This window comes from Rattus rattus, chromosome 9 (assembly GCF_011064425.1).
Source record: "Rattus rattus isolate New Zealand chromosome 9, Rrattus_CSIRO_v1, whole genome shotgun sequence".
NCBI classification, from domain to species: domain Eukaryota; kingdom Metazoa; phylum Chordata; class Mammalia; order Rodentia; family Muridae; genus Rattus; species Rattus rattus.
Window position 1 is genome coordinate 48,434,692 of NC_046162.1, and position 26,438 is coordinate 48,461,129.

At 42.3% G+C, this 26,438-nt stretch overlaps 1 protein-coding gene across 3 annotated transcripts in view; it reads right to left on the reverse strand.

Moving 5' to 3' along the window:
* Window positions 1-23,778, reverse strand: part of Ndel1 (nudE neurodevelopment protein 1 like 1) — a 38,363-nt gene extending 14,585 nt beyond the window's left edge. Inside the window, exons 1-5 of one of the 3 annotated variants that reach the window (XM_032912191.1) lie at window positions 23,682-23,778; window positions 8,398-8,495; window positions 6,796-6,949; window positions 3,870-4,018; window positions 2,870-3,006 (exon numbers count right to left, since the gene is read on the reverse strand). In XM_032912191.1, the coding sequence (XP_032768082.1) occupies window positions 2,870-3,006; window positions 3,870-4,018; window positions 6,796-6,949; window positions 8,398-8,483 (526 nt within the window). In that variant the 5' untranslated portion in view covers window positions 8,484-8,495; window positions 23,682-23,778. Of the gene's footprint in view, window positions 1-2,869; window positions 3,007-3,869; window positions 4,019-6,795; window positions 6,950-8,397; window positions 8,496-16,537; window positions 16,712-23,681 lie in introns of those variants that run through there. The other 2 variants (XM_032912192.1, XM_032912190.1) reach the window with 2 other exon arrangements.
* Between the last annotated feature and the right edge of the window lie 2,660 nt (window positions 23,779-26,438).

The window sequence follows — 26,438 nt, forward strand, 5'->3', positions numbered from 1 at the left end:
AATAACAAAAAATATTCCTAAACAACTTCTCACATATATATATATACATATATATATGTATATATATGTGTGTGTGTATATATATATTGCATATGTCACAGATTATACGAAAAACCAATGAAGATTTTAAAAGTTTTATATTTTTTTTAATTATTATTTTGTTTAAACAAAGTTTCACTATGTAGTTCTGGTAAGCCTGGAATTCTCTATGTAGATGAGGCTGGCCTCAAACTTATAAAGATCCAATTGTCTTTGCTTTCAGAGTACCTGGATTAAAGGCATGCACTACTACACCTCAGATTTTTTTTAAACTACCACTATGAAATCCTTTTTCAATACCGAATTTTTAATGTTTTAAATTATATAATGTCCCTGAAAAATATCTTATGTTAAAAGAAAAAGGATAAAAAGAGGCAGATCTCTGAGAATTTAAAGCCAGCCTTGTCTACATAGAGAGTCTCAGGACAACCAGGGCTATACAAAAAGACTCTATTTCAGGAAAAGAAAAACAGGCCAGGCAGCGGTGGCTCATGCCTTTAATTAAGACCAGCACTTGGGAGACAGATGCGAACAGACCTCTGTGAGTTTGAGGCCAGCCTGAGCTACAGAAGTAGTTCCAAGACAGCCAGGGCTACACAGAAAAACTGTCTTGAAAAAACAAAAAGAAAAAAAGAAAAAGGAAAAACAAAACAAAGGATACGAAGTTATTCTACTTTTGAGATCAAAAACGTCAAAACAGGATTACAGACTGACACATGCAACCTAGATCCACAACAGCCTTGTTCACAGGAACTAAAAACGCAAGCCGCCCAACGCCCATTCACAGAGGAGAAGAGATGATGGAGTGGAGTTCTTAATCCATTCTCTGTAAGAAGGGGGAATGAGCAAATTCTCAAAAGCTGTACTTTGAACTCCACACTTATGCAGGCAGGCACAGACATCACACACACACACACACACACACAAAGTTTTAAAAAATTTTGTAAACAAAAAAATCCAGTCACAACAACATAAACAAACCTTGAAGACACTAAAGTTAAATCAGCCAGTCACATAAACAATAATAAAAATTTTAAAACCATCTCGGTATGGTGGCACAGTTTTAATTTTTAATTCCAGCACTTGAGAGGGTAGAGGCAGGGAGATCTCTGATTTGGAGGTCAGTATGATCTACATAGTGAGATCTAGGCCAGCCAGGGCTATACAGTGAGACCTTGTCTCAAAAAACAGGATAGACAAGATTAAATTTGTAATGTTTTGTTTTGCTTTGAGGTTTTTTTGCTATTGTTGTTCTTTTGTTTTTACTGCAATTAAAATAAGTAAGATGCTGGGGAAAAGCTCAGGGATAGAGCACTTGCCTAGCAGGCACTAAGTCCCACCACCTCAAAATAAATGATGAGATGAACAAGGAACAAGACTGGGGATGGAGCCCAGGGGTGTGGTGCTTGCCTGTCATATACAAGGCCCTGTGTTCACTCCTACCACTGTAAAACAAGACCTATAAATAAACAATACCAAGATAATAACTTATATATTACAAAAAATTAAAACAATTCTTCAGGGGCTAGAGAGGTAGCTCAGCACATAAAAAGCACTCACTGCTCTTCCAAAGGACTAGGGTTTGGTTCCCAGCACCCATGTGCTAGCTCACAATTATCTCTAACTCCAGTTGCAGGGATCTGATGCCCTCCTCTAGCTCCTGAGAGCACCAAGCATTCAAACAGTACACAAGCATGCAGCCAAAACACTCTTACACATAAAACAAACCTTTTAAAACCTATAACTTAAAAAGAACTGTTCAGATGATTACAGCGCCCTCATGAAAAATAAAAAGGCACTGAAAATCTATAGAGAGAGATGACATAGTTGAACACACCTTCTGTAGAACCTTCCCTCTCTTCTCAGCACAATGAGACTCAGAGTATTATAGCGGAAACAAGAGAAGGGACAGTAAACGCTCCTTGCTGCTGAGCCATCACCTCTCCAGACCCAAACCTGCTTTAAAAAATTTGTGATGCCAAGGTTACAGAGGTGACTCAGAGGTTAAGAGCACTGACTGCTCTTCCAGAGGTTCTGAGTTCAATTCCCAGCAACCACATGGTGGCTCACAACCATCTATTTTGAGGTCTGGTGCCCTCTTCTGGCCTGCAGGCACACAAACAGGCAGAATGCTGTATACAAAATAAATTTATAAAAAAAAAATTGTGATGCCATGTATATTCCCCATATTAAGCAGGAAAAAAAAAGAGAAATGTATGTGTCTATTTTCATCTGGAAAGAAGGAGGAAATTATGTAAGAAGTCAGAAATTATATAAGGGAAAAGATATAGACATATACAACCATAAAAAATGAACTAAATATATCAAATTACTAGTGGGCTTTCCTTTTTTATAATATTCTCAATTTTACTGTGTTTCTGAGGAGAAAGAAGTTTTAAACAAAGTGTGTACTAGTTACACGTATAATATGTAAACAAATTGATATGTATATAAAATGAAGTTATTTAAATACAATCAATAAAGAAAAAAATCCCAACTGAGCGCAGTATGACACTGAAAAAACTCAAACTCTGTGCCTCCTTTTTCTCATCTATAATATGGAGGTCACAGCTACTTCTTAGTGCTGATGATATGGGTATGAAATAAATTGCCAGGTTAAACGCACTTTGGCACAGTGACTGAAAGGAATTTAAAGGCATATAAAACTAGAGCTTCCGAGAAACTGAAGGCTGGAAACAGCTCGGAAGCAGAGTGCTTACCCAGCATGCTCAAGACCCTGTGATCCTAGCACCATCAAAAGGGTTAGTCCTTGACTTACTCAGGGACAAGGCAATGGATAAATACTTGCCAAGTTATAAAGCTTACTTACCTCTTGCTTCATCCTTTAACCTCTGTACTGAGACCAACAAAGATTCCTTTTCATCAAGTTCACTTTCTAAAAATGCATTTCGTTCAATGGCCTGATTTAGCCTTTGTTCAAAGTCTTCCAGTGAAACTATTGTTGCCCTTTAAAACAAAATTATTTGAAGCCCATGAATTAAACAGCATGTACAAACAGCTAGTACAAAAGAAAATCAGTTTATCTCCTGCCATTCTTAACCAAGTCAACCTGACCCAATTTGGAGAATGATCTCACTCCATTCAGCAAAAATTAACACATACTTACTCTTGTAGCCTCCCATTCCCTGGTTATCTGCTACAGAAATAAAATTCTCCAACCTAAAGTTACAACTCAGAATACCAATTCCAACCTTTTTTTTTTTTTTTGAAAAGATTTATTTATTTATTTGCTTACTTATTTTATTTCTATGAGGACACTGTAGCTATCTTTATACACACCAGAAGAGGGCACAGGATCCCATTACAGATGTTTGTGAGCCACTCTGTGGTTGCTGGGAATTGAATTCAAACCTCTGGAAAAGCAGACAGCACTTCTTGCTGGGAGGTTTCTCAAGCCCTAAAACAGTCTCTTAATAAAATACTTCAAAAACCTTCCTGCTTTGAAGCCTCTTCACTGTCTCTCTGCCTAGTTAACTTTTCTTCTTTGCAGACTTGGCCCCAACTTGTAAAAAGGCTTTCCCAGTTCCCGCAGGCACTAGAGCTGCCCTGAAGCAGCCTATACATTCTTCCTACCAGAGTGTTTATTATAGCAAGTCTTCTTACGGATCAGCTACGAGGACAGTGCGTCAACAGATAAGTACAAAAGAAAAATACTAGGCAATAATTATAAAATAGTATTTGTTTTGTTCCATTTCCTTTAAATCCACTGAGTCACAAAGGACGTAAGACGCTGAAGGAGAAATGGGTTGCTGATGGGTGAAAGTTTAGCTGACAACTGGCTATGCTCATAAAGTGCACAGCACCCTTACCGTTTTGCTCGCTCCAGGTCATCATTGGCCTGCTCCAGCTCTCTCACATACTTATGCAGTTGCTCCTTAATGGCCCGGGTCTGACTTAAATCATCTTCTAACACTGAGACCTGCTTGTAGCTCTGTGCATACTGATGCTCTAGTTTCTCCTGAAAGAAAAGGTGCAGAGAAGGATGTGTGATTAATACGTAATCATCTATTAATAAAGGAATTTCCCAAATTAAAGGAGAAAAAAAGGTGAGAGGACTTTACCACAATCTGAGTTGATTGTACCCCCTCCTTAAACTACACAGACAAAACCATTCTAAATCCTTAATTCATATAAAACGAATATACTAACAATTCTCTCTCAGAAAAAAAATGATCTTACTGAAAAATAAAATAATAGAATCCTTTCCTCAAAATCTAAACCTGGGGGCTGGAGAGATGAAGTTAAGAGGAAGTGATGCTGGGGCTGGGGATTTAGCTCAGTGGTAGAGCGCTTACCTAGGAAGCGCAAGGCCCTGGGTTCGGTCCCCAGCTCCGAAAAAAAAAAAAAAAGAACAAAAAAACAAAAGAGGAAGTGATGCTCTTGCAAAGCCCGGAGGCTGATGGCCTGCACTCATGTCAAGTGGTCCACAAACACCTGTAACCCCAGCTCTAAGAGATTCAATCAATGCTCTTTTCTAGCCTCTGTGGGTACTGAACTCACATGGCATAGCCACAGAGACACATAACTTTAAAATTAAGTCTTTAAAAAGAAAACCTAAACATGATGGGGCAACCTCTAGGTTTGCAAAATGAGTGCAAAATCCATTCAGAGTTCAAAACCCCTACTCTTTTCCTGACCTCCTCCCAGCTCCCAACACATACTCCCTCTCAACAGAAATACTCTCAGGGTCCCAGGGGCCCTCAAGTCACTAGGTCATTGATATTACTCTTGGTTACCCATCAGAACTTGATATTAAAACCCTAGTATTGAAGACACAGCACATACTGGCTATAGGACATACAAGGTAGAGCTGAACTAAACAACTTTCACAATGCCAGAAGATGGCATACAGGCTGCTGGTATTACCCAGCAGAGCACCCTACATGCACTAGTACTGACCTGCCAGGTTAGATGTGCCCACTAATGCAATAACAGTATCTAGGTTACAGGAGTAACCAACCACTTTTGGATTGGATTTGAGGCCTGCCTCATGGAAGGGAATTCAGGGTTGGTATTGTAAACCAGGTCAAATGGTCTCAGGTCCATAGTAAGGTACCTGCTTGGAGTTTTTTTGCTAAACAATGTCTGTCTGCCTAAACACATGTTTATACCCACAAATCAGTACTGCCTTCACCATTGGCCAGAGCTACAGACTGAGTTCTCAGCCCTACATGGGACATCTCTAACCCCACCAACACTATCCTATCCTACCAACAAGGCTCAGGAAACACCACAGAAGAGAAGGTGCAAAGAATGTAAGAACTAAAGGATGAGAAAGTTCTGCAAAATATTTAAAATGTTGTAACATGGCCCTTACAATCACTACAACTATAGTTACCTACCTACACAATACCGATATAAGAGCAAGCTAACAAGATCAGCTAAACATTACAACAGGCAGGCCGAACTGTACTCAGTGGGTTACAGGAGAGAAAAAAAGACAAAGGCATACGGGACCATGCTGGAAGTAGCTGAGAGGAGGAAGAGGGGAAAACTGGGGATGGATGTGTTATGTGTTAATACACTGTTTATGTGAAATGGTCAAAGATATAAAAGATATTCTATTTTATTTTAAAATATACTCTACTTCTAAAAAGAAGGAAATACTCTTTTTTTTTTTTTTTCTTTTTTCTTTTTTTCAGAGCTGGGGACCAAACTGAGCTAAATCCCCAACCCCAGAAGGAAATACTCTTAAGTCTCCAAGTCATGAATGTAGAGAAGAACTGAACCCAGGGTCATGTACATGCTAGACAAGCATGTCTACCAACCACTGACCCATCCCTGGAGTCTGACAACTCCTTTTTGAAGATTTCTAACCCAATTTAAACTCCAAAACTCAAGAAGCTATGAATAATACCAAAAAGAGAGAAAAAAGGAATGCCATGTCATATAAATATAATTTTAAGGCAGTACACACTAAGGCAAGCAATTTGTCCAAACAAATAATCAAAAGCTTTAGAAAATACAGGAACTAAAATGTACTGAAGGACAGGCAGAAAACTGACTGCCATAAATTTCCCATGAGAAGTCCTAAACTCTGAACCATCTCTAGATTTTATTAAAAAAAATTTAAATCTATCAAACTTTTGAAATGGGGGGCTGGAGAGATGGCTCAGTGGTTAACAGCACTAACTGCTCTTTCAGAGGTCCTGAGTTCAAATCCCAGCAACCATATAGTGGCTCACAACCATCTGTAATGGGATTTGATGCCCTGTTCTAGTGAGCCTGAAGACAGCTACAGTGTACTCACAATTTTTTTTAAAAAATGTTTATGGGGGTTGGGGATTTAGCACAGTGGTAGAGCACTTGCCTAGCAAGCGCAAGGCCCTGGGTTCAGTCCCCAGCTCTGGAAAAAAAAACAAAAAAAAAAATGTTTATATATATGACATATATACATACATGTATATATATGTGTTAAACATATGTATACACACATATATATTTTTGAGGGGTGCTTGATATTCTTAAGTACTACTTGGTTCATACATTTCTCATTTGTAAAATATTACTATATTTCAAGCAATATATATAATATATTATTATTATTATACATATATATACACTCATGCTACAGCACATGTGTGGAGATCAGAAAACTAAGGAAAAAGTTTCTCTTCTTACAACATGTGGGGCCCAGAAATCAAACTCAGGTTGTAAGGCTTCCCCATGAAGCCACCTCGCTGGCCCTTTAATACCTGGACAGCACGGGCTCAGGGAAGGGGTTTCTGCAGTTACCTTTAACGCCTCCACTTCGTATTTCAGTCTTTGGTTATCAGCCTGCAGGTCTCTATTTCTTTGTTCAGCCTGTACTAACTGTGCCTCCAATTCTGCTTCTAATTCTCTGCTTCCTTCCTGGAATTCAACTAGCTCATCCCGAGCTTCCTGGAAGCTAAACAGAAGCAAAGTGGGAAAAACAAGTTAACAGTTGAGTCCTCTCACATAATTACATAGCAATTCAGTAATTTCTTACTGAAAATTAACATTCTCGTGAAATGTTAAACAGTAAAGAAAATGTCTTATATTTCTTATTGTACATATATGGAAGATTCAATAAAAATTAGTTATAAGCTTCCCCCAAAATATAAATCAGTAATTACAATATTTACCAAAAATAGTTCTACATGACTCAAAATCATTAGCTTCTTCCTACATAAGACTGAAAGAGGATGAGTGTGTATTTGTACTGAAGTAACTTATATTGAGCATTATTTTCAATTCTAACCAGAAATCAACATATTCTAAAATCACAACCGCTGGTACAGAGTTAAGCATCACTCACTCTTACTAATTCAGAACCAGGGAGTCACTATGTTTCTCCATCTTTTTTACATAATGCACTAATACATTATAATATCTCAAACTAGCTTAAGTTAATATTTACATAATTTTTGAAATAACTGGTTTCCTCTATAATTCCATTACTTAATTTTCTGCATTTATTCTGAGAAGGGGTCCGCAGGCTTCCCAGCCTCTAGGGGAATCTGTAGCATTAGAAGAAGTGAAGAACCTCTACTGGACATAGAGTCTCTCCATCCCTGGCCTGATACGGCCACAAGAAAAGAATAGTGGCATTTTATAGGGCTTTATAACTCTGTCAACCAAAGGACCAAAGTGTGTAAGAATCTGAGTAAGATCTCAAGGCTGGAGAGATGGCTCAGTGGTTAAGAGTACTTGCTACTCTTCAGGAGGACCAGGGTTCCATTCCCAGCAACCACATGGCAGCTCACAACCATCTTTACTCCAGTCCCAGGGGATCTAATGCCCTCTTCTGGTCTGTATGGTCATCAGACCTACACAATGTGCACAGACATACATGCAGGCAAAATACCCATACACATAAGATAAAAACAAATCTCAAAAAAAAGTATAAGAAGGAAGATTCATTAAGATTCATTGAGGCCAAAGAGCTATTTTCTTCCCAACTAAGTAAAATAATTTTCTAAAATACTCCATAGCTTGGAAGCTCAACTTCCTCCCAATACTAATTAATGATGCACACCTGAAAATACAGAAGTCTGTTTTAAGCACCTCAAATGAGCAAATGATGAGGGAGCCCCAGTGTACACACAGCAGGTCAAAGACAGCACAGCTAGTAACAGGCCACAAGAGGCAAGCCATCAGGAATCATAGGTGGCACTAAAGCTTCCTGATATTTCAAGCTGAACAATGTAAAGCCTGGTGGTAATTTTATACTGTTTAAATACAAACATTGTTTAACTATGAAATGATAGTCCTAAACTCTGAATTTAGCCTTATGCTCCAAAAGAAAAAATGTGCAAGCTGTATATACAGTGTATTCCAAATCTCGCCCCATTTTAATATGTTTTCAAATACTACCTTTGCTTATACTTCAAGGAAAGTTCCTTCCAATAAGCAGTTTCTTCCTTTAAACTTGAAAAATCCGGTATATCTTCACCATCCATGATCAAGAAAGCCTGTGGTATTAAAGACAAAGAACCAGGATGTGAAGGAGAACGTGGCACAACATTTGGTAGTTTCAAAGGCTCTAGGAGTCACTGTCGCTTTCCTGTCACTTAGGCACATATTACCGCACTTGGGGACAACCAACATTGTGGATGAGGTCATGACAGGCGATGAGAACAGAGTCCTTTGATACAAAGGCAATGAGGCATTTTCAGCTATAGCACTGGGTGCTAGATAATCTGACCAGAGAAATAACCTACATACAGCTCCAGCAGTTGGTTTATGGCCAACTGATCTTCAGGGAATCCAGTGACAGAGACAACATCAGACTATAACCATTCTACATGCTTTCCTGTTGTATAACTGCTTTACAACACCTGTAAAGGGTCTGAGAATGTGGCTTGGTTACTAAGATGCCTGTCTGATCCCTGGTACCATCAGCAAACTCAGCACTAAGGAAAGGGGTGGGTGTGCGGGGGCAGCTTACAGAAACTTTCAGCTACATAGAAAGTTCAAGGCCAGCCTGAATTACGTCTCAAAAGAAAGTGGGAAGGAAAGGAGAGAAGAACAAAGAGAGGGATAGAGGGAGGGACACAAGCAAGCAAGCTGCTAAGTTCCTTCATGCCAAGTGAGACTACCACATCAGGCAAGACCCACATTCTCAGATCACACTTCTGAAAACATCCTCAGTCATCCTTCAATCAAATGGACTCCAAGTCCACTCATTTCCCACGGCAACAGCCTGTATCTTCAGTTCTTCCCCAAGGAATTCACAGAGGAGGATCTAGTTACTTGCTCTTGCCATTTCAATTGGCTAAAACTCCCAAACGATCATAGGACAGATACAGACACCAAGATGACCAGCCCACTCTGCTCTTCACTGCGTACCTTCTGTTCTAGCACCACATCCACAGAAGAGACGAGTAACATCTACTTAATTAAACCACAATGTGTGCCACCAGTAAGGAAGGAACAACAATCCTAGAACATAAAAAAGCCTTGAAAACAGAAAGAGCTCCTATCCATAGCAAGAACTCCAGATTCAGATGTGCATAAAAGAAAGGCAAGAGAATGGTGTTAAGTGGGGATAAAACTACACATCATTTGAGATGCTGAGTTTAATTCTTTTGAGGAACTGTGCCAATGTTCCCTTAACCAAACCTTTGCTGTCATACTATCTATTATTATCTTGATATCTAATTAGTGAATCTTCCAGTTATCTTTTTTTTTTTTTCTTTTCTTTTTTTTTAGGAGCTGGGGACCGAACCCAGGGCCTCACGCTTGCTAGGCAAGCGCTTTACCACTGAGCTAAATCCCCAACCCCCATCTTCCAGTTATCTTAAACTGCCAATCGCCCTGAATGTTCTTCCAAAGAGCTAGATTCTTGATACACATTGCATCCCTCCACGGCACTGAGTACAACAGATTGCTCAGAGAACACACCCAAGGCTGCAGTCATTCACCAAATACTAAGATATTATTAAGCACTAGGCATGTATTTATTTACCAAATACACCATCCTCTAATCTGATTACGCTCTAGCACAGATTTGTCCGTATTGCTCTATTCTTAGAGATGTCTTTACAGCATGAAAGTACTTTAATGTTAACTACACAATGCTAAGAGTCCTGTTGAGGCTAGGTTCTAGGGTTCCAATTCTGCCATTAAATTACTTACACAGACTGCTTACTCTCTCAGGGCTTCAGTTGCTCCTTTGTTTCATCTAATAAACATATGGACTAGACTGGATGACTAAATATTTCAAGTATGTGTACTGATTAATAAATACTGGTTGGTTCTGTAATCCTGTCCCAGAAATTCCCACTTCCCTTGCCCAGATACAGAGGTTACTGCATAACACATGGTTGGTAGTCAATGGGTAAGAATGGGCTCTTCAGAGCCAGAGGTGCTCCTTATTTCAAAGATCCAAAGTGTAGGCATCACTCCATGGCATCACAAACTCTTCAGGGTTAATACTGAAGTCTCCTTAGGAAAGGAGTACATTTTAACAATCCAGATGAAGACAGAATCACAGGAAATATGTGATAGCATATATATAGAGTTAATCCAACAATGCCTGTGTGTTCTCTAATGTTCTACATAGACTCTCCTCCCAAGGTGTCCTGAAAACTATGAATCTATACAAAAGAGGCCGTGAATAGTAAGAACAGTAGCTGCTCTCCCAGAGACCAGGATTCGATTCCCAGTATTCATCTGCAATTTCAATTCGGGGGTCTCATGGCCTCTTCTTGTCTCTGTAGGCACCAGGCATGCAAGTGGTATACACACATACATGCAGGCAAAATACCCATATACACAAAACAGTTTAAAAAAAGTCAAGATAAAAGGCTGGAGAGCCTGCTCAGTGGTTAAGAACACTGACTACGGGGTTGGGGATTTAGCTCAGTGGTAGAGCGCTTGCCTAGAAAGCACAAGGCCCTGGGTTCGGTCCCCAGCTCCAAAAAAAAGAACCAAAAAAAAAAAAAAAAGCCACTGACTACTCTTCCAGAGGTCCTGAGTTCAATTCCCAGCCATATGGTGGCTCGCAACCATCTATAGTGGGATCCAATGCCCGCTTCTGGTGTGTCTTAAGCAGCGACAGTGTACTCACATACATTAAATAAATAAATAAATAAATATTTTTAAAAATAAAGATAAAAACAAATACTCCCAAGAGCTGGGGGCATAGGTCAGTGGTAGATCATTTAATTAGCATGTATAAGGCCTGGGTTCCATCCCTAGTAATAAACAAATAAATTCAACCCTGCCCCCAAATTTAGATTATTTAAGCGTTATCAACCATGTGTCAATGGACAGCTCAAATATTCAGTTTCTAATAAAAAAGCCAATAAACTATGTTTTAGTTATATTTTTTAGAATGTTATAAAAACCAAAGAGGGCACAAGAAGTAAAGCTCCTCTGCTACTGACACTGTCAGCCAAAGGAAATCAATGAAGGCGACGTCTCACAAGTCAGTTCCTGAGGGCAAGATCTGTGCCTTATTTATAAATTCTTCCAAATCAGTTGAAATAAATGACCTGGAAGGCATAGGATGAAGAACATAGCAGCTGTAACCCAAGCCTGCAATGAAGTTCTGGGATAACACCTAGGCCAATAGCACAGAGTGGCTCAAATATAGAAACAGCTCTAGAAAAAAAGGGGGGATAAGGGGGAGTCATACAGAATAGGTACTATGACTACAAGGCTGTTTAACGAAGAAATTACAAAGGCCCTTACTCTTTTGTCAATTAGCAAAGCTTTAAGAACACTTTGTACACACATTCCTCTCTCACAAATCAATCAATCAATCTCTCTCTCTCTCTCTCTCTCTCTCTCTCTCTCACTCACTCACTCACACACACACACACACACACAAACACACACACACACAGAGACGCCTACCTAACTACCTCTGGAGTGAGATAATTTAAGACTATATATAAAAATTTTAACTCGGCCTGGAGAGATGGCTCAGAGGTTAAGAGCACTGTCTGCTCTTCCAGAGGTCCTGAGTTCAATTCCCAGCAACCACATGGTGGCTTACAACCATCTATAATCAGATCTGGTGCCCTCTTCTGACCTGCAGGCATACATGCAGGCAGAAAGCTGTATGATGTATACATAATAAATATTTTTTAAAAATCTTAAAAAAAATTTAACTCATGACTTGAAATCTACTTTGTTTCATCTTTTTTAGAACTTTATTTGTATTTATTTCCTATGTGTGGACTTTTTGGTCTATGTATGAGTATAATGCTTGTTGAGGCTAAAAGAGGACATCAGATACCCTGGAACTGAAGTTACAGATGGTCATGAGATGGCATATGGAACAGGGAACTGAACCCAGATCTTCAGGAAGAGTAATTAGAGTAACCAGAGTCATCTCTCCAGGACCCAAATCTGAAGTTCCTAACTCAATAGATTATATATTATTTTAAACAACTGGTAAAATCTATTAACAACAGTCATCAATGTGCTTTCTATTTTCACTTTTTAAAAAAAGATTTATTTACTTATTATATACACTGTAGCTGTCTTCAGACAAGAGGGCATCAGATCTCATCACAGATGGTTGTGAGCCACCATGTGGTTGCTGGGATTTGAACTGAAGACCTCTGGAAAAGCAGTCAGTGCTCTTAACCACTGAGCCATCTCTCCAGCCCCTATTTTCACTCTTGAATATGTTCTAAGTTTTGTATGTTGCTCTGCTATAAGCTTCCAGGATTTGGTAAACAAGCCTGTGTTCTCCATTTTTACACTCTGACTGATCTTGGTAGACTCTGTTGATAGCATCTTAGCCTTGTTCTTTCCCAAGTGGATAGTTTACCCTATTTAGCAGCCATTTCAGGCTCCTAAATATTTTTTGTTGAACTTTAGGAGGTTCTTAGAACCAATTCTTCTACAAGTATGGTCAGAATCCGTTTTATCTATAAATTTGTCTACTCACTTTTCTGTATGAAAGGAGAGGTGGCTTTTGTTGCTTGGACACTGGTTTTACAATATAAAGGGACCTACTGGCAGCTCTCTTAGCTCAGCAATGGTCCCTGGGAAAGAATACTTCCACATATACTGTAAACTATGCATTTTCTCCAGCTTTTGGTTCTTGAGAATTTTTTTCATATTTTTTAGTTTACATACAAAAAACCGTAAAATGTTACACATATTAAAAGAGTACCATGTAATGTTCAATATATAAATACACTATACACTACGTAAGTAGGGTTAAATATATTTACCTCCTCCATTGATTATCAATTCTCTCTAGTGAAAACTTTCAAAATCCTTCTAGCTCTTTACAATATACAATCTAGACTAACTACCTAAAGCTATACACTCCTTTATAGTATTTTGTGTGCATCTGTGTATATGTTCATGAAGAAGAATAGATGTATGTGTGTACTGTGTGCAGATTGGCATGATATGTGCGCATGTATGTGGAAGCCAGGGAACAAGCTCAGGTGTAATCCCAGCACTGAACAGACAGGGGTAAAAGGACCCAAATAGCAGGGGGAGCAACATGAATGTCAGGCCAGGCTTGCTTACATAACCAGTTCTTTCAGTTCTCTGTCAGCCAGAAGCTATACACACGCGCGCGCGCGCACACACACACACACACACACACACACACACACGAGAGAGAGAGAGAGAGAGAGAGAGAGAGAGAGAGAGAGAGAGAGAGAGGAGTAAGTCACAGGAGGCTAAGGATGTGACTCAGCTGGTAAAGTACTTGCCTAGCATAGCATGCATGAAGCCCTGGGTTCAATCCCCAGCACTGCACAAACCAGTGGTGCAGCACATCTGTAGTCCCAGCCTTCAGTAGGTAGAAAGAACAGGACCAAGGTCATCCTTCGCTACATGGCAGGTTGGAGGCCCAGTTTAGGCTACACAAGACTTTTTCAAAAAAGAAAAAAGATTTAAAAAAAAATTCATGGGAATAGAGATGGTTCTGAGGTTAAGAGCACCCACATCAGACAGGCTCACAACCATCTAGACAGCTCCAGCTCCAGGGATTCAGGTGCCTCCTGTCTCTGTGGACGTTGAAGGACTGAAAGGGTGGTTCAGTGGTTCAGCACTCTTGCAGAAGACTAGATTATGGTCCCCTGCACCACACAGGGCAACTCCCTCTCCACCTCTAGCTCTTCTTATGACCTCTACAGCCACCCACATACATGTGAGCACACACTCACACACAGAAATAAGTTTTTAAAAGAAAATGAATTAAGCCAGAAAATTCAGCATGCAAAGTGTTTAAAAGCCCAGACCCTAGAGTCAAACTATGCCCTTGCTGGGAGACCTAGGGCAAGCTATTCAAGTTCTCAGTGCCTCATTTTCTCACCTATAAAACAGGAAAATTAGTTGTGTTTTGAAGATGAAGTGAATTACTATTGGCACAACATTCATAACAGAGCCTGATGCATAAACACAGCATAAATGTTAATTCAATTGTAAGAAACTAGTAGGCCAGAAGTGGGCCTTTAAAGTTAGAGAGCAGACTTCCAAATTTAAAAACACACGATTCCTCAAATCATTCCATTACAAAAGGTTCTCACATCTCTCCTGGAATAAGCTTTGTGAGCTAGACTAGAACAAGCAGGAGTTCTTACCCTTCCGTCACACCTACCTGGCAGTACCCAGCTTTACCCCACTTTATCATCAACTTTATCCTTCTAAAAGCCAGGTTTAAATAACGAATGTGCTATCGTTGCATGATCTCAAAGCTGTCTGCAACTGTGAAGACTGTGTGTGGAGTTTGCCTCCAGGTACACTGAGAGATTGTGTTCACTATCACCTGAGATTACGTAAGTGGGGAAAGTTAGCCAATGTCAAATTTTTCACTGCTTTTAAAAAGTGCTCAAATGGCACATCTACAATCTTCTGAAACTGCAATTCAGGCAGACAAGTATGGGGTATGAGTCTAAAATTACAACTTCTGCACCAGACATTATCACACTCTATATGACCTTTAGATATGAACTGGCAATTAGCTCGCTTAAACTTTAGACAGTTATCATCTAACATACCTTACTGGCAAAGACACTCTGTACAGCACTAAGAAAATTAATTTTACATGATAGGCTATTAACATATATGCAGAATGAAATAGGTCTTATCATTTTTCTCCCTTATGAAGTGCCTAGAAAGTAATTTTAACTTAAGTCATCAATCCTTGAGTTTATTTTACCATGCTTTAAAATCCAAATGAAAATAAATTTTGTTGGTCTCATGAAAGCATATTCAGGTCTATTTTTTCTGTATCCAACTTCAATTTATCTAACAAGGCACTGCAGATTTAGCAACTTCTAAGATTAAGTCTGTTTCTAACTGGGGCTAAAGGTTTTCTTTGTTCTTTATGCATTCCTACTCTAAATAAAGATGTTAACAACATCCAGAAGAGATACCCCTACTGGGTGCCCTTTGGCCTCCTTTGACTGACTCCTCAGCTTAATGCTGGGCTTTGCCTATCACCTTTCTGATTTGGCAGGCACTACCCTATCTCTTAAACGCAGTGAAAGCAACACAATTTTCAGACTAACAACCAACCACTCATGAGCAAGCTTCAGGGTAAGATTTTTCTAATAACTGAGCTGATTTCTGGTCCATTTACTGGTAAATAGATAAATAATCTAGTAACTTCTGGTATTATCTTTTGACAAGTACAATGCTCAGTCCTCTTTCTGGCTGAAGAAGGTATAAAAATTTCATGAAAACTGAAACCAGAACCCTAAGCTGAGAAAGGTAAATTGTGATCCAAGCTAAACTTCTCACCAGTTAGTGGAACCCAAGTTAAAAAAAAAAAAAAAAAATCACTCAATTGCCCCCACCCCCTTGTACCTAGGCTCAATTTCCCCACACTCCAAACAGTGACTTACAGTATCCGTCACAAGTGCAAACAACAAATGTTCTAAAATGTTTATAAACGCTACAGGAATGAACCCTAAATAATGAAAAGAACCCTCACTCGCCTTAAAGGGTTAGTCACCTCATCGTTTCCCAGAGAAAAAGGAGAACCCAAGCAACCGGAGTTGGTTGGTGATACTTTCCCCAACTCCAAAGCAGATGATTAGCAGTCCGGGGCAGGCAGTCACGAGACTACCAGTCTCTGCCAACGCGTGCTGCTCCCGCTCTCCCCTCCCGCATATGGGGCGCTGGGAAATCAAGATCCAACCCTGCTCCTAACCACCCTGGCAGCTCCAGGGAATTCAGGGTGGGTGGAGCAAGACGCTGGGCGCGCCGCTGCCACCCCAACTGGGCCACTCCTCGAGCCGTCAGCGACTCAGTCCCGGTTGCCACGTCCCGGCCTCCGTCCCTCCTCTGGAAGCCCCGCACTCGCTCTCCTGCAGGTGCCCCCAGTGGGCCACACCTCCGACAGTAAGGAAGGGGCAGTTAGAGCGGTTGGAACAGTTGTTTCTGTACCGGCCGCCCCAGAACCCAAGCCCGGCCTGGCCCACCGGGCCCTGAGCCACAGCCCCGCGGTCAGGCAGGCTCCCCAGGGGCAGGCCTCGGCGCTGCCCACTCGGCTCGACCCCAGAGGCTGCCTCACACGGGAGCTCACCGCCAATGTGTCAAAAGCGCATGTTCGCCGCCGCTCGGCCGACGTCTCTGCTCCGCTGGCCTGGCCAGGCCCGCCCAGCCTCTCAGCTCTGCTCCCTTCCGCAGCCCTGAGCTCCACTCGGCGTACCTCCGCGCTGGGCTCCTCCCCGACACGTCAGGGGCTCCCTGGGTGTCGGAAGCCATTCTGTGACGCACGGGGGTGGAGTCGAGAGCATGCGCAGAAGCAGGCGGGAGGGCGGGGGGGGGGGGGTGGAGGGGATATGGGAGGCAAGCGTCACAGGGAGCCGACCCAGGCCCTGCGCGCTGACGTCAGGCCTGCGACACCGTCCTGCGCAGGCGCCGTCCCCCTAAGGGTGGGTTTTTAGCCCTCTGGGGTTTCCGGAAGCTGTGCTGTTGGCTAGAGTAGTTCCCTACGCTAAGAGGGAAGCAAGTATGAAGGAGTAAGGGAACTCAAGAAGGAGACAGGAAATATGCGCAACTGTCCTGGGAGTAGAAACGTAAATGAAGAAAAGGCATTTGGGGAACAATTTTAGGGATTTTTGCTGTCTCATGCTAAGTGTAATTCTAATTTCAGTGCTGTTGTGCTTGGTTTTGAGGTTTGAAGACAAAACAACATAGCATAAAACACGCTAAGCCTAAAAAAGGTGAGCTGAAGAAGCCCACGTATACTTTTAGGAAAGGTAAATATAAACAAAAACAGTGTAAGATGGATTTTTTAAGGAGAACCTAAATTGATGAGCAGAGGAAGATTGGTAGGGTTTAAAGCACCTTGAACTACACAATGAAGGAGTTAGGGTTTTAAAAAATGATTATGAGTTCACTGTGCGGTTTGTTGTGCCCAGAGTTGTACCAGTCACTGGTCTGCATTGCTTCATCACAGTAACCCCAGGTTACTCTCAATTACAAATAAGAAACGACAAGATGAAGTTTCTCCCAAGGTCACTCAACTACAGCGCGAATTCAAATTCAGAAGCTATACTATTATCCACTACTACGATGACAAGAAGGGAAATATAGGCTAGACCATGGGGCAAAAGTGCTTTCAATACACTACCATTAACCCTCAACATTTGAGGCTGGAATCATTAGATCTATATTGTAAAGTAAGCCTCAAAAGAGGTCTACTTTCCAGGCCATTGGCCTCGAACAGCTTTGAAACTCAGTCTGCCTTCCCTACTTGGAGCTGTGCTCAGTCTAATCAGATTTCAGGCAAGGAAGTGATTAATGAAGGCTTTCCTATAGACCCGGTGCCAAGACAGAACAGTCCCACCCAAATAGGAAAAGATAAAGGCTGCAGCTTCTGTCCTGCCTCCTGGCTGAGGTGCTAAGAAACACACTGAGTCACCTAATGGCTGGCCAGGCCCTTCAGAAAACATTGACATCATCTCCCAGGCTGCTGCCCCTCCCACTTGCTCTGGCCTAGGACTGGCATCATTCCCTTCTTAATGAATGGGCTTAGCTTGGCAGAGCCCTCAGAACCCAAAGGCCCTGCTTTGATCTTCATCATTGGCCCAGGGGCTAGAATAAGGTACAAGTCAGCAAACTGCCCCACCTCCTTCCATTATGCCAAATCCATAGGGAATAAATCAGTAAAGAAGATGACAGTCTCAAAAGGAAGCACAAGTTATAAAACCAGCTTGGTAAGGTGAGGACTGCCATATGCTTCCAACCTGATGTAGCATTCCAGAATACTTTCCATAGGTTCCAGTACTTTTTGGACTGAACCAGAAAGTTCAATGTAACAGTCTCTGAGAACACGTGTAAGCACCCCCAACATCTTCCCTGCTACAAAATACAAGAAACAGATCAAGCTCTATCCTTCCAATGGTTAATGTGTGATCAGCTACCAAAAGAGAGATCTGGGTCCAAACTCCAGCTAGTGAGAATGCTGGACTTTGGCCCATCTCATACCCAAAAAAGGTAATTGTTTTAGTTAAGGTTCTACTGCTGCAATGAAACACCAAAAAGCAAGTTATTGGGGGAAGGGTTTATTCAGCTTACACTTCAATATCACTGTTCAACACCAAAGGAAAGTCAGGACAGGGACTCAAAACAGGGCAGGAACCTGGACATAGAAGGTGATGCAGAGGCCATGTGGGCTTGGGGACTGGAAGGGGAGTAGTGCTTACTGGCTTGCTTCCCATGGTTTGCTCAGCCTGCTTTCTTACAGAATCCAGGACCACCAACCCAGGGATGGAACCAGCCATAATGGGCTGGGCCCTCCCCCTTCAATCACTAATTAAAAGTTCTTTACAGCTGGATCTAATGAAACATTTTTCTCAGTTGATGTTCCCTCCTTTCAGATAACTCCAGTGTATGTGTCAAGTTGACATAAGACCAGCCAGCACATATGCAGTGCACATAAACCTGCTACAGAAACTCTGAGGAGATGGAACATATTTACCTTATGGATCAGGTAAACAAGACACCACAAAAATCAAAGGCTCACTGGGTGTGTTGGTGCATGCCTGTGATCCTGGAAAGTTCCAGGCCAGCCTACAGCACTACATAAGAGCACCTAGACTTGAACGACATGCACACACACACACACACACACACACACACACACACACACACACAGAGAGAGAGAGAGAGAGAGAGAGAGAGAGAGAGAGAGAGAGAGAGGAGAGAGAATACTAAATTCAGTCTAACTTTTTATACTCCGTTAATCTATATGGTTTTTGCTAATCCTTAAGGGTAGAGATCCAGTTGAGTGAGGAATACTCAGTAACTGGGTGGTTTCTAATGATCTACCCCATGTTCACCATCCTAAACCCCAACAGATCTACCTTTTGCTTCAACTGAATTCTCTAGAATAATTTACATGCTCTCAGCTGTGCTATGTTTTAGTCATGGAAACAAACTTTTCATCCAATCTCCCATAATGATCACCACCACCACCACCACCACCACCACCACCACCACCACCACCGGCTTTCAGTTCAACAGTGTAGTCACCATTCTCTCTCCACTTTCCCCTTACAAACTCAGGTTCGTTAATGTTCCACTTCATTCTGCCTGCATTTCCTCCAGACCAAAGCCTCCTGTTTACCTGCTTACCTATTTATCTATTGCCTCCTATTCATCTCACCTCCACCCCAAGCTCCCTCCCTTGAATGACTTCTTGGTACACCCTAGCAGTCTCTACATCACTTTCAGAATAATATCACTAAAATCCCACTGTGTACAGAACATCCCTGCTCCCAAATTTGACTCGTCTCCTTCTTACTGTTGCCATGTAGAATCAGAGCCCACACAGCTGCTCCCACCCACCCTGGCAGCCTCCATCCTGACGTTCACCTGAGCCTAACCAGGTGGAGCACTGTGTCCCCTTGCAGTTGTCTGAATGAGAATGTCATGGGTGCTTATCTTTGAATGTTGGTTGCTCAGTTAACGGACTGTTTAGGGAGGATTAGGAGGTATGGGCTACTTGAAGGAGATGTATCACCAGGGGTAGGCTTTGGAGTTTCAAAAGCCCACACCAGACCCAGTCTTTATCTCTCTGCCTTTTGCCTGTAGATCAAAATGTAAGCTTCCCATGGCCATCCCTGCCTGCAGTCATGCTTCCCGCCATGATAATCATAAACCAGCCCTCTGAAATTATAACCAAGCCCCCCAATTAAATGTTTCCTCCTGCAATTTTTCTTGATCCTGGTGTCTCTTCACAGCAATAGAATAGTAACTAAGATACCCCCCCAAGACAGTTCCCTTCTTCTCTTTTCTTTTCTTTTCTTTTTTTTTTTTTTTTCGGAGCTGGGGAGTTCCCTTCTTCTCGAGGACCTTCTTATCAACTCACACTGCCCTGTGCACTGTGACCACAGCTGAGGCTAGGGATGCCACCTTTCCACCTTCATTAGCCTCATTCACAAGGTAACTCCTCCAGGAAGCCTTCCCTGATATTCAAAACACAAATAGAGGTCACATAGGTAAAAGAAAACTTAAAACATTGTCTTTGGGGGTCCAACAAGACGGCTTAGCCAGTAAAGTTGCTAGCCTACAATGTATGGCCACCTAACTTTGATCCATGGGTCCTACTTGGTGGAAGAAAAGAACTAAGCCCTTAAGCTGTCCTCTAACCTCAACATGTGTACCATGACAACACACACAAAAAAGATCAATAACTAAATAAATTAATAATAAATGTGGGCTGGAGAAGTGACTCACCAGTAAAACACACACTGCCCTTCCAGAGGACCTGAGTTCTGTTCTCTGCATCCATATCAAGTGGCTCACAAATGCCTGTAACTCCAGATCTACGGGATCCAACACCCTCTTCTGACCTCCCTTAGTACACACACATGCGTGAGCGCAGGCCTTCAATCCCAACACTCAGAAGGCAGACGCCAGCCTTGTCTATATAGTAAGTTCCAGGCCAGTCAAGATTACATCGTGAGACTGTCTCAAAATGAATTAAAAAATAATAATAAATACTTTTTTAAAAATTAAGCCACTGCCTTTTTTTTAGCCATGGAGGTATCCAGGCCTTCTCCCCAAAACCTAAGTTCAACCAGGACAAGGCATGTTAGCTGTAATATCCCACAACACCAGGCCTCAGTGAGAAGAAAGAAGGAATTGATGGTTAGGTAGTGATAATTCCAAGGGCATGACTACCAACAGTCTGGAAAATGTTAAAAATCCTGAGCCCTTAACACAAATAGAGACTTTCAATGGTACAAAGTCTGCGTGAGCTGATGCCAGGTTACAGAGGCTCTGGGGTTTGGGTCATACCTTAGGCTTTCACTTTCATTCAAATTTTAAACCTAATCTTTTAGTATCTATACTCTTTGTCATTTAAGACAACAGTAATATAGGCCTGAAATTGCAGATGGCTTTAATCTCAACATTCAGGAAATAGGCAGGTGGACCTTTGTAAGTTCAAAGCCAGCCTGGTCTACATAGCAAGTTCCAGGTCAGCCAGGACTACATAGAATTATCTTTGAAAGTAAAAAAAAAAAAAAAAAAAAAAAAGACAATAGTAATGCTGTTAAAAAATAAATTGTTGGAGCTCGGCTGTATCTCGGTAGATAGGGGGATGCCTGGTATGCATGTATCACGGCCTCTATCACCAGCACTGTCCACATGAGGTATGGTAATGTTTGCCTATAATCCCAGAACTCAGGAAGTAGAAACAGGAAGATCAGAAGTGCAAGGTCATCTTCAGCTACATAGCTACTTAGTAACTTAGTTCAAAGACAGCCTAGGCTATGAGAGTCTGTCTCAACGAAAAACAAAATCAAAAACAGAAACAAAGAAATATAGCCTCTGAGATAAGAAATCGCTTTATACAGAGCAGAAAACCCTGCCAACCATATACTGTGAGCTTAGTGCTTGTGGGTCTAAAGGTCCTAATCCTTGGAGAATCCTACCATAACTTTAAAACATACCTCTCACCCTGTGGAGTTTATAATTCTAATGGAGAAGACAGCCAACAAAGAAGAATAGCTAGGGTCAGTGGTCAAAGAGGGGCAGAAAGTGTTCTCTGTGAGTTCAAGGCCAGCCCGGGATACATAGTGAAACCCCAACTCAAAAAACCTGCCTTTGAAAACAGGACATAGTGTCTATAGGATTTTTTTTTTTGCTTTCATTAAGTTGTCAAGCTTAATGACATTGTATCCATTCAGCAAAAGGATATGTAAAATTAAACATATTAATATTATAGGTGGATGTCTTCCTTAAAGAAATATATACTTTTTCATCATAGTTCCTGGCATGGAATAGGAACTTAATAAACACCGCTGGATGAATGACAACCTACAGAGGACAGAGCCTTTGACCAGACAATGGAGTTCCTCTTCCGGGATCGTAGGTGATAGTCAGCCGAGTTTGATACCAAATGCTCACTTCTCAGCCTGGTATGGTGGCTCATGCCCGGTCCCAGCTACTCAGGAAGCCACGGTAGCAGTGCTGTTGGAGAACCACTAGGACAGCATATTGAGACCCCTGCCCCCCACCTCAAGAGAGACAGACAGACAGACAGACAGGCAGACAGAGGTAGCTGGAAGCCACAGAGAGTATGCCTACGGTATTTCCTGAAAGGAGACGCCCATTCCTTGTCTTTAATGCACCCTCAGTACCCTCTTGTACTGGCAATATCCACAAACTACTCAAAGGAGCTCACACTCTGACCTCAGCTCTTCCATCAACACCTCTGCCTTCTAACTCCAGCTGGCTGTGAGTGAATGTCCTATAAAGTGTGTTTGTTTGGTGTTGATTTTAAAAGATAAAGTCTTACTGTGTTGCCCAATATGGCCTCACAGTCCTGAGCTGCAGACCTGAGTGTTGGCTCAGTGGTTAAGAGCCAAACATTGCTGCTCTTGCAGCGAGGACTTGGGTTCCATTCTCAGCACCCATATGGTAGCTTACAATCATCTGTAACTCCAGTTACAGGAGATCTGATGTCCTCTTCTGACTTCTGAGGATACCAACACACACAGTGAGCAAATATACATGCAGGCAAAACACCCCTAGTGGACTGGAGAGATGGCTCAGTGGTTAAGAGCACTGACTGCTCTTCCAGAGGTCCTGGGTTCAATTTCCAGCAACCACATGGTGGCTCACAACCATCTGTAATGAGATCTGATGCCCTCTTCTGGTGTGTCTGAAGACAGTGACAGTGTACTTATATATAATAAATAATTTTTTTTAAAAAACCATAGCATGAAATACGATGAATAAATCTAAAAAGAAAATGTTTAAAAACAAATCTGGGTTCAAATGACCCTCCTGCCTCAGCTTCTGAGCGGTTGAGGCTACAGGCACACATCACTGTAGTCAGTTCGCGTTGTTATAGGTTCCCAACCTCCTTCCTGCTTTCCCTTTTCCACTGTGGCTGACAGAGAATGGCACCTGCTTCTGGCCCTTGGACACTTTGCCAAGAAGTGTTTTAAGTCTACAAAGGTCACTTGCTGAATGGTGGCTCTTGAAAGTAAGAAAGACTTAGGTTGGGACTGCCGCAGACCTTCCCCTCACAGGCCTGCCCTGAAGGCTGGTCTCTGGCAGGGACCAGCTCTCTTCCTTGTCTGAGAAGGTAAAGTCTAAGGAGAAACCCTGCGCAGCCATGTATCCTCTACTGGTGGAACTCGATAAACTGCCATCCACGCAGCAATCTCCTGGAGTCTCTCTAGATTTCTTCCCCAGCAACCTACCTGGCTCTGGACTTCTTCCCAACCTGAAACCGTGTGGTTTCCCCAGCTGCAGAGCCTCCAGCCTCCCAAGCTTCAGTCTTAAGGCTCCGTGCTGGTTCCAGCCATAGCCTGTTCCCTGGAGTGGCAGCTACCTGCCCAAGAAAGTATCGCCAACGCTGTTCATTGCTAATTTGGTTAACACCTGGCAACGCCAAGCACTGTTGACATCCTACTTACATAAACACTGTGACTGTCCCTGGAGGAAAAGGATGGTGCCTGATCACATACCTTACACAGACAGGGAGGGCACCTGCTTTGCCTACTCTCAACCCAGACCGTGCAATGACAGGGGTGAAAAGACATGGAATGTTCCTGACCAGCCTGAGCTGATTGTATCACAGTCTCAGCCTAATTCCCACTGCTGGGAAAGCCAATGACTCAGTTACTGGCACCCAAAGATTATGTATTTAGCCATTCAAGAAATATTTATTGACTGACTAGCACTGTCCTTAGCCCCAGGGAGACGCAATCAACAAAAGAAGTGAAGAAACCCTTCCTAGAGGTTTTCTGGGTTCTATTTTTTATTTTATTTTTTTTTTCGGAGCTGGGGACTGAACCCAGGGCCTTGTGCTCGCTAGGCAAGCGCTCTACCGCTGAGCTAAATCCCCAACCCAGGGTTCTATTTTTTTAAAGATTTATTTATTTATTATATATAAGTACACTGTAGCTGTCTTCAGACACACCAGAAGAGGGCATCAGATCTCATTACAGATGGTTGTGAGCCACCATATGGTTGCTGGGATTTGAACTCAGGACCTCTGGAAGTCAGTGCTCTTAACCACTGAGCCATCTCTCCAACCCCACCCCGAGCTCCTTGCAGGTTTTCTAACAATGAAAAGACAGAAGAAAGGAGAAGGGAAACAGAAAGTGCCAAAGTCACATCAGTGTGTCGGCCGTCTATGGAACAATGAGATCGGTCAGCGTGTTAGGGTTTTGCATTTCATAAAGGTGAAATGAGGGCAACAGCCATGACTTTGGCCTATAGTCCCAATGCCTGGTGTCAGGAAGCTCTGTTTGTGGAATGAATAGAAAGTCTCCAGGGGACATTTTCAAAAACCACCTCATTGCTTCAGCTCCCTTCTGCTACTCTATCCTGCCCCTTTTCCTTTTCTTTTACTAAAGAAAATATTTCTCTAGTTTAGAGTGCTAATAAAACAATAAGACGGGGCTGGAGAGATGGCTCAGTAGTTAAGAGCACTGCCTGCTCTTCCAGAGGTCCTGAGTTCAAATCCCAGCAACCACATGGTGGCTCACAACCATCTGTAATGAGATCTGATGCCCTCTTCTGGTGTGTCTGAAGACAGCTACAGTGTACTCATATATAATAAATAAATAAATCTTTAAAAAAAAAAAAACAATAAGACGTGAACAACAAGAACCAGTTGACAGGGGCTGAGAAATGGCTCAGCATTTAATAGCCCCAAGTGCTCTTATAAGAGGACTCAGGTTCAGTTCCTTAACACCCACTGGCTGACTCAACCATCTGTAACCCCAGTTTCAGGGGACCCAATGGGCCCTTCTGACCTCTGTGAGCACCGCATTCACATGGTACACAGCCATTCATATTACATGCAGGCAGAACATTCACACACATTATTTTTTTTACTGAAAGAAAGAAGCATCGATGAAGTGGAATCATGCGATAGACAAGCTGAATAATGTGCTAATAAACAATAATGTTAAAAAAGAAAATGGCCCCAATGTTCAGTTCAAGGAAAGAAGAGTTACTATGCATAGGATTCCATTTTAACCTAGAAAAACACACAAAAGAATGTGAGTACCACTGGCTCCCCCACTCCTTCCTGCTCTTTCTCACCCCGCCCCCTTTCTTTCTGCATTTTGACAAACATATATTAAGTGAGGATTGTTTTCATTGTCGTATAGAGCAATACTATATTTAAACTTAGAGTATACTCATTTCCTCTACATTCCTTGCAGTTTCCTAAACGGATGGATTTAGGGCTTTTCTTTCTTTTCTTTCTTAAACGTAGTCTTTGAGCCAGCTGTTGCTGGTGCACCCTTGTAATCGCAGCAGTCAGCGGGCGGAGGCGGCAGGACTAAGTCTAAAGCCCACCTGGGCTGCAAGACAAGTCTCTGTCTCAAAACAAAACGCAAACTGCGCCCTTTGAGCCCGGTGACTGCGGTAGGCACAAGAGTGGCCTGGGCCTCTATTGGCATTTAGTCTAGGCTCCGCCCCTCAGTTACCTGGCAACAGCCCGGTGTGCCAGACTCACTATAAAAGGGGCTGCTCCCTCCCCCTTGTTCTTGCTCTCTTCTCTTCTCCCCTTGCTCCTGATCCCTTACCTTCTTTCCCCCTTTCCCCATTCCATTCCCCCTTCTCTCTCTCCATGTTCTCTCCCCTCTCTCTCTCCCTTTCTCTCTCTCTCCCTCTCCCTCTGTCTCAAATCCCCACCCCATGCCCTAAGTAAACTCTATTCTATACGCTATTCTATACTGTCCTGTGGCTGGCACCTCAGGGGGTAAAGGATGCCTCAGCATGGGCCCCGCAAAGGCACCCCTTCCCCCACACCATGCTCCTCCACCAAACATACCTCTTCTCTATCTTTTTCTAAAATACAGCAGCCTCCACGGTCCAGAGTTTCCGTGGGAAGTTTCCCAGTTCTTCTTGACTCATAAGAATTCCCACCCTTCTTCCATAGCTCCCAACCTGGGGTATGTGTGCCTCATCTCATATGCATATGCTCATTCTAAAGATGC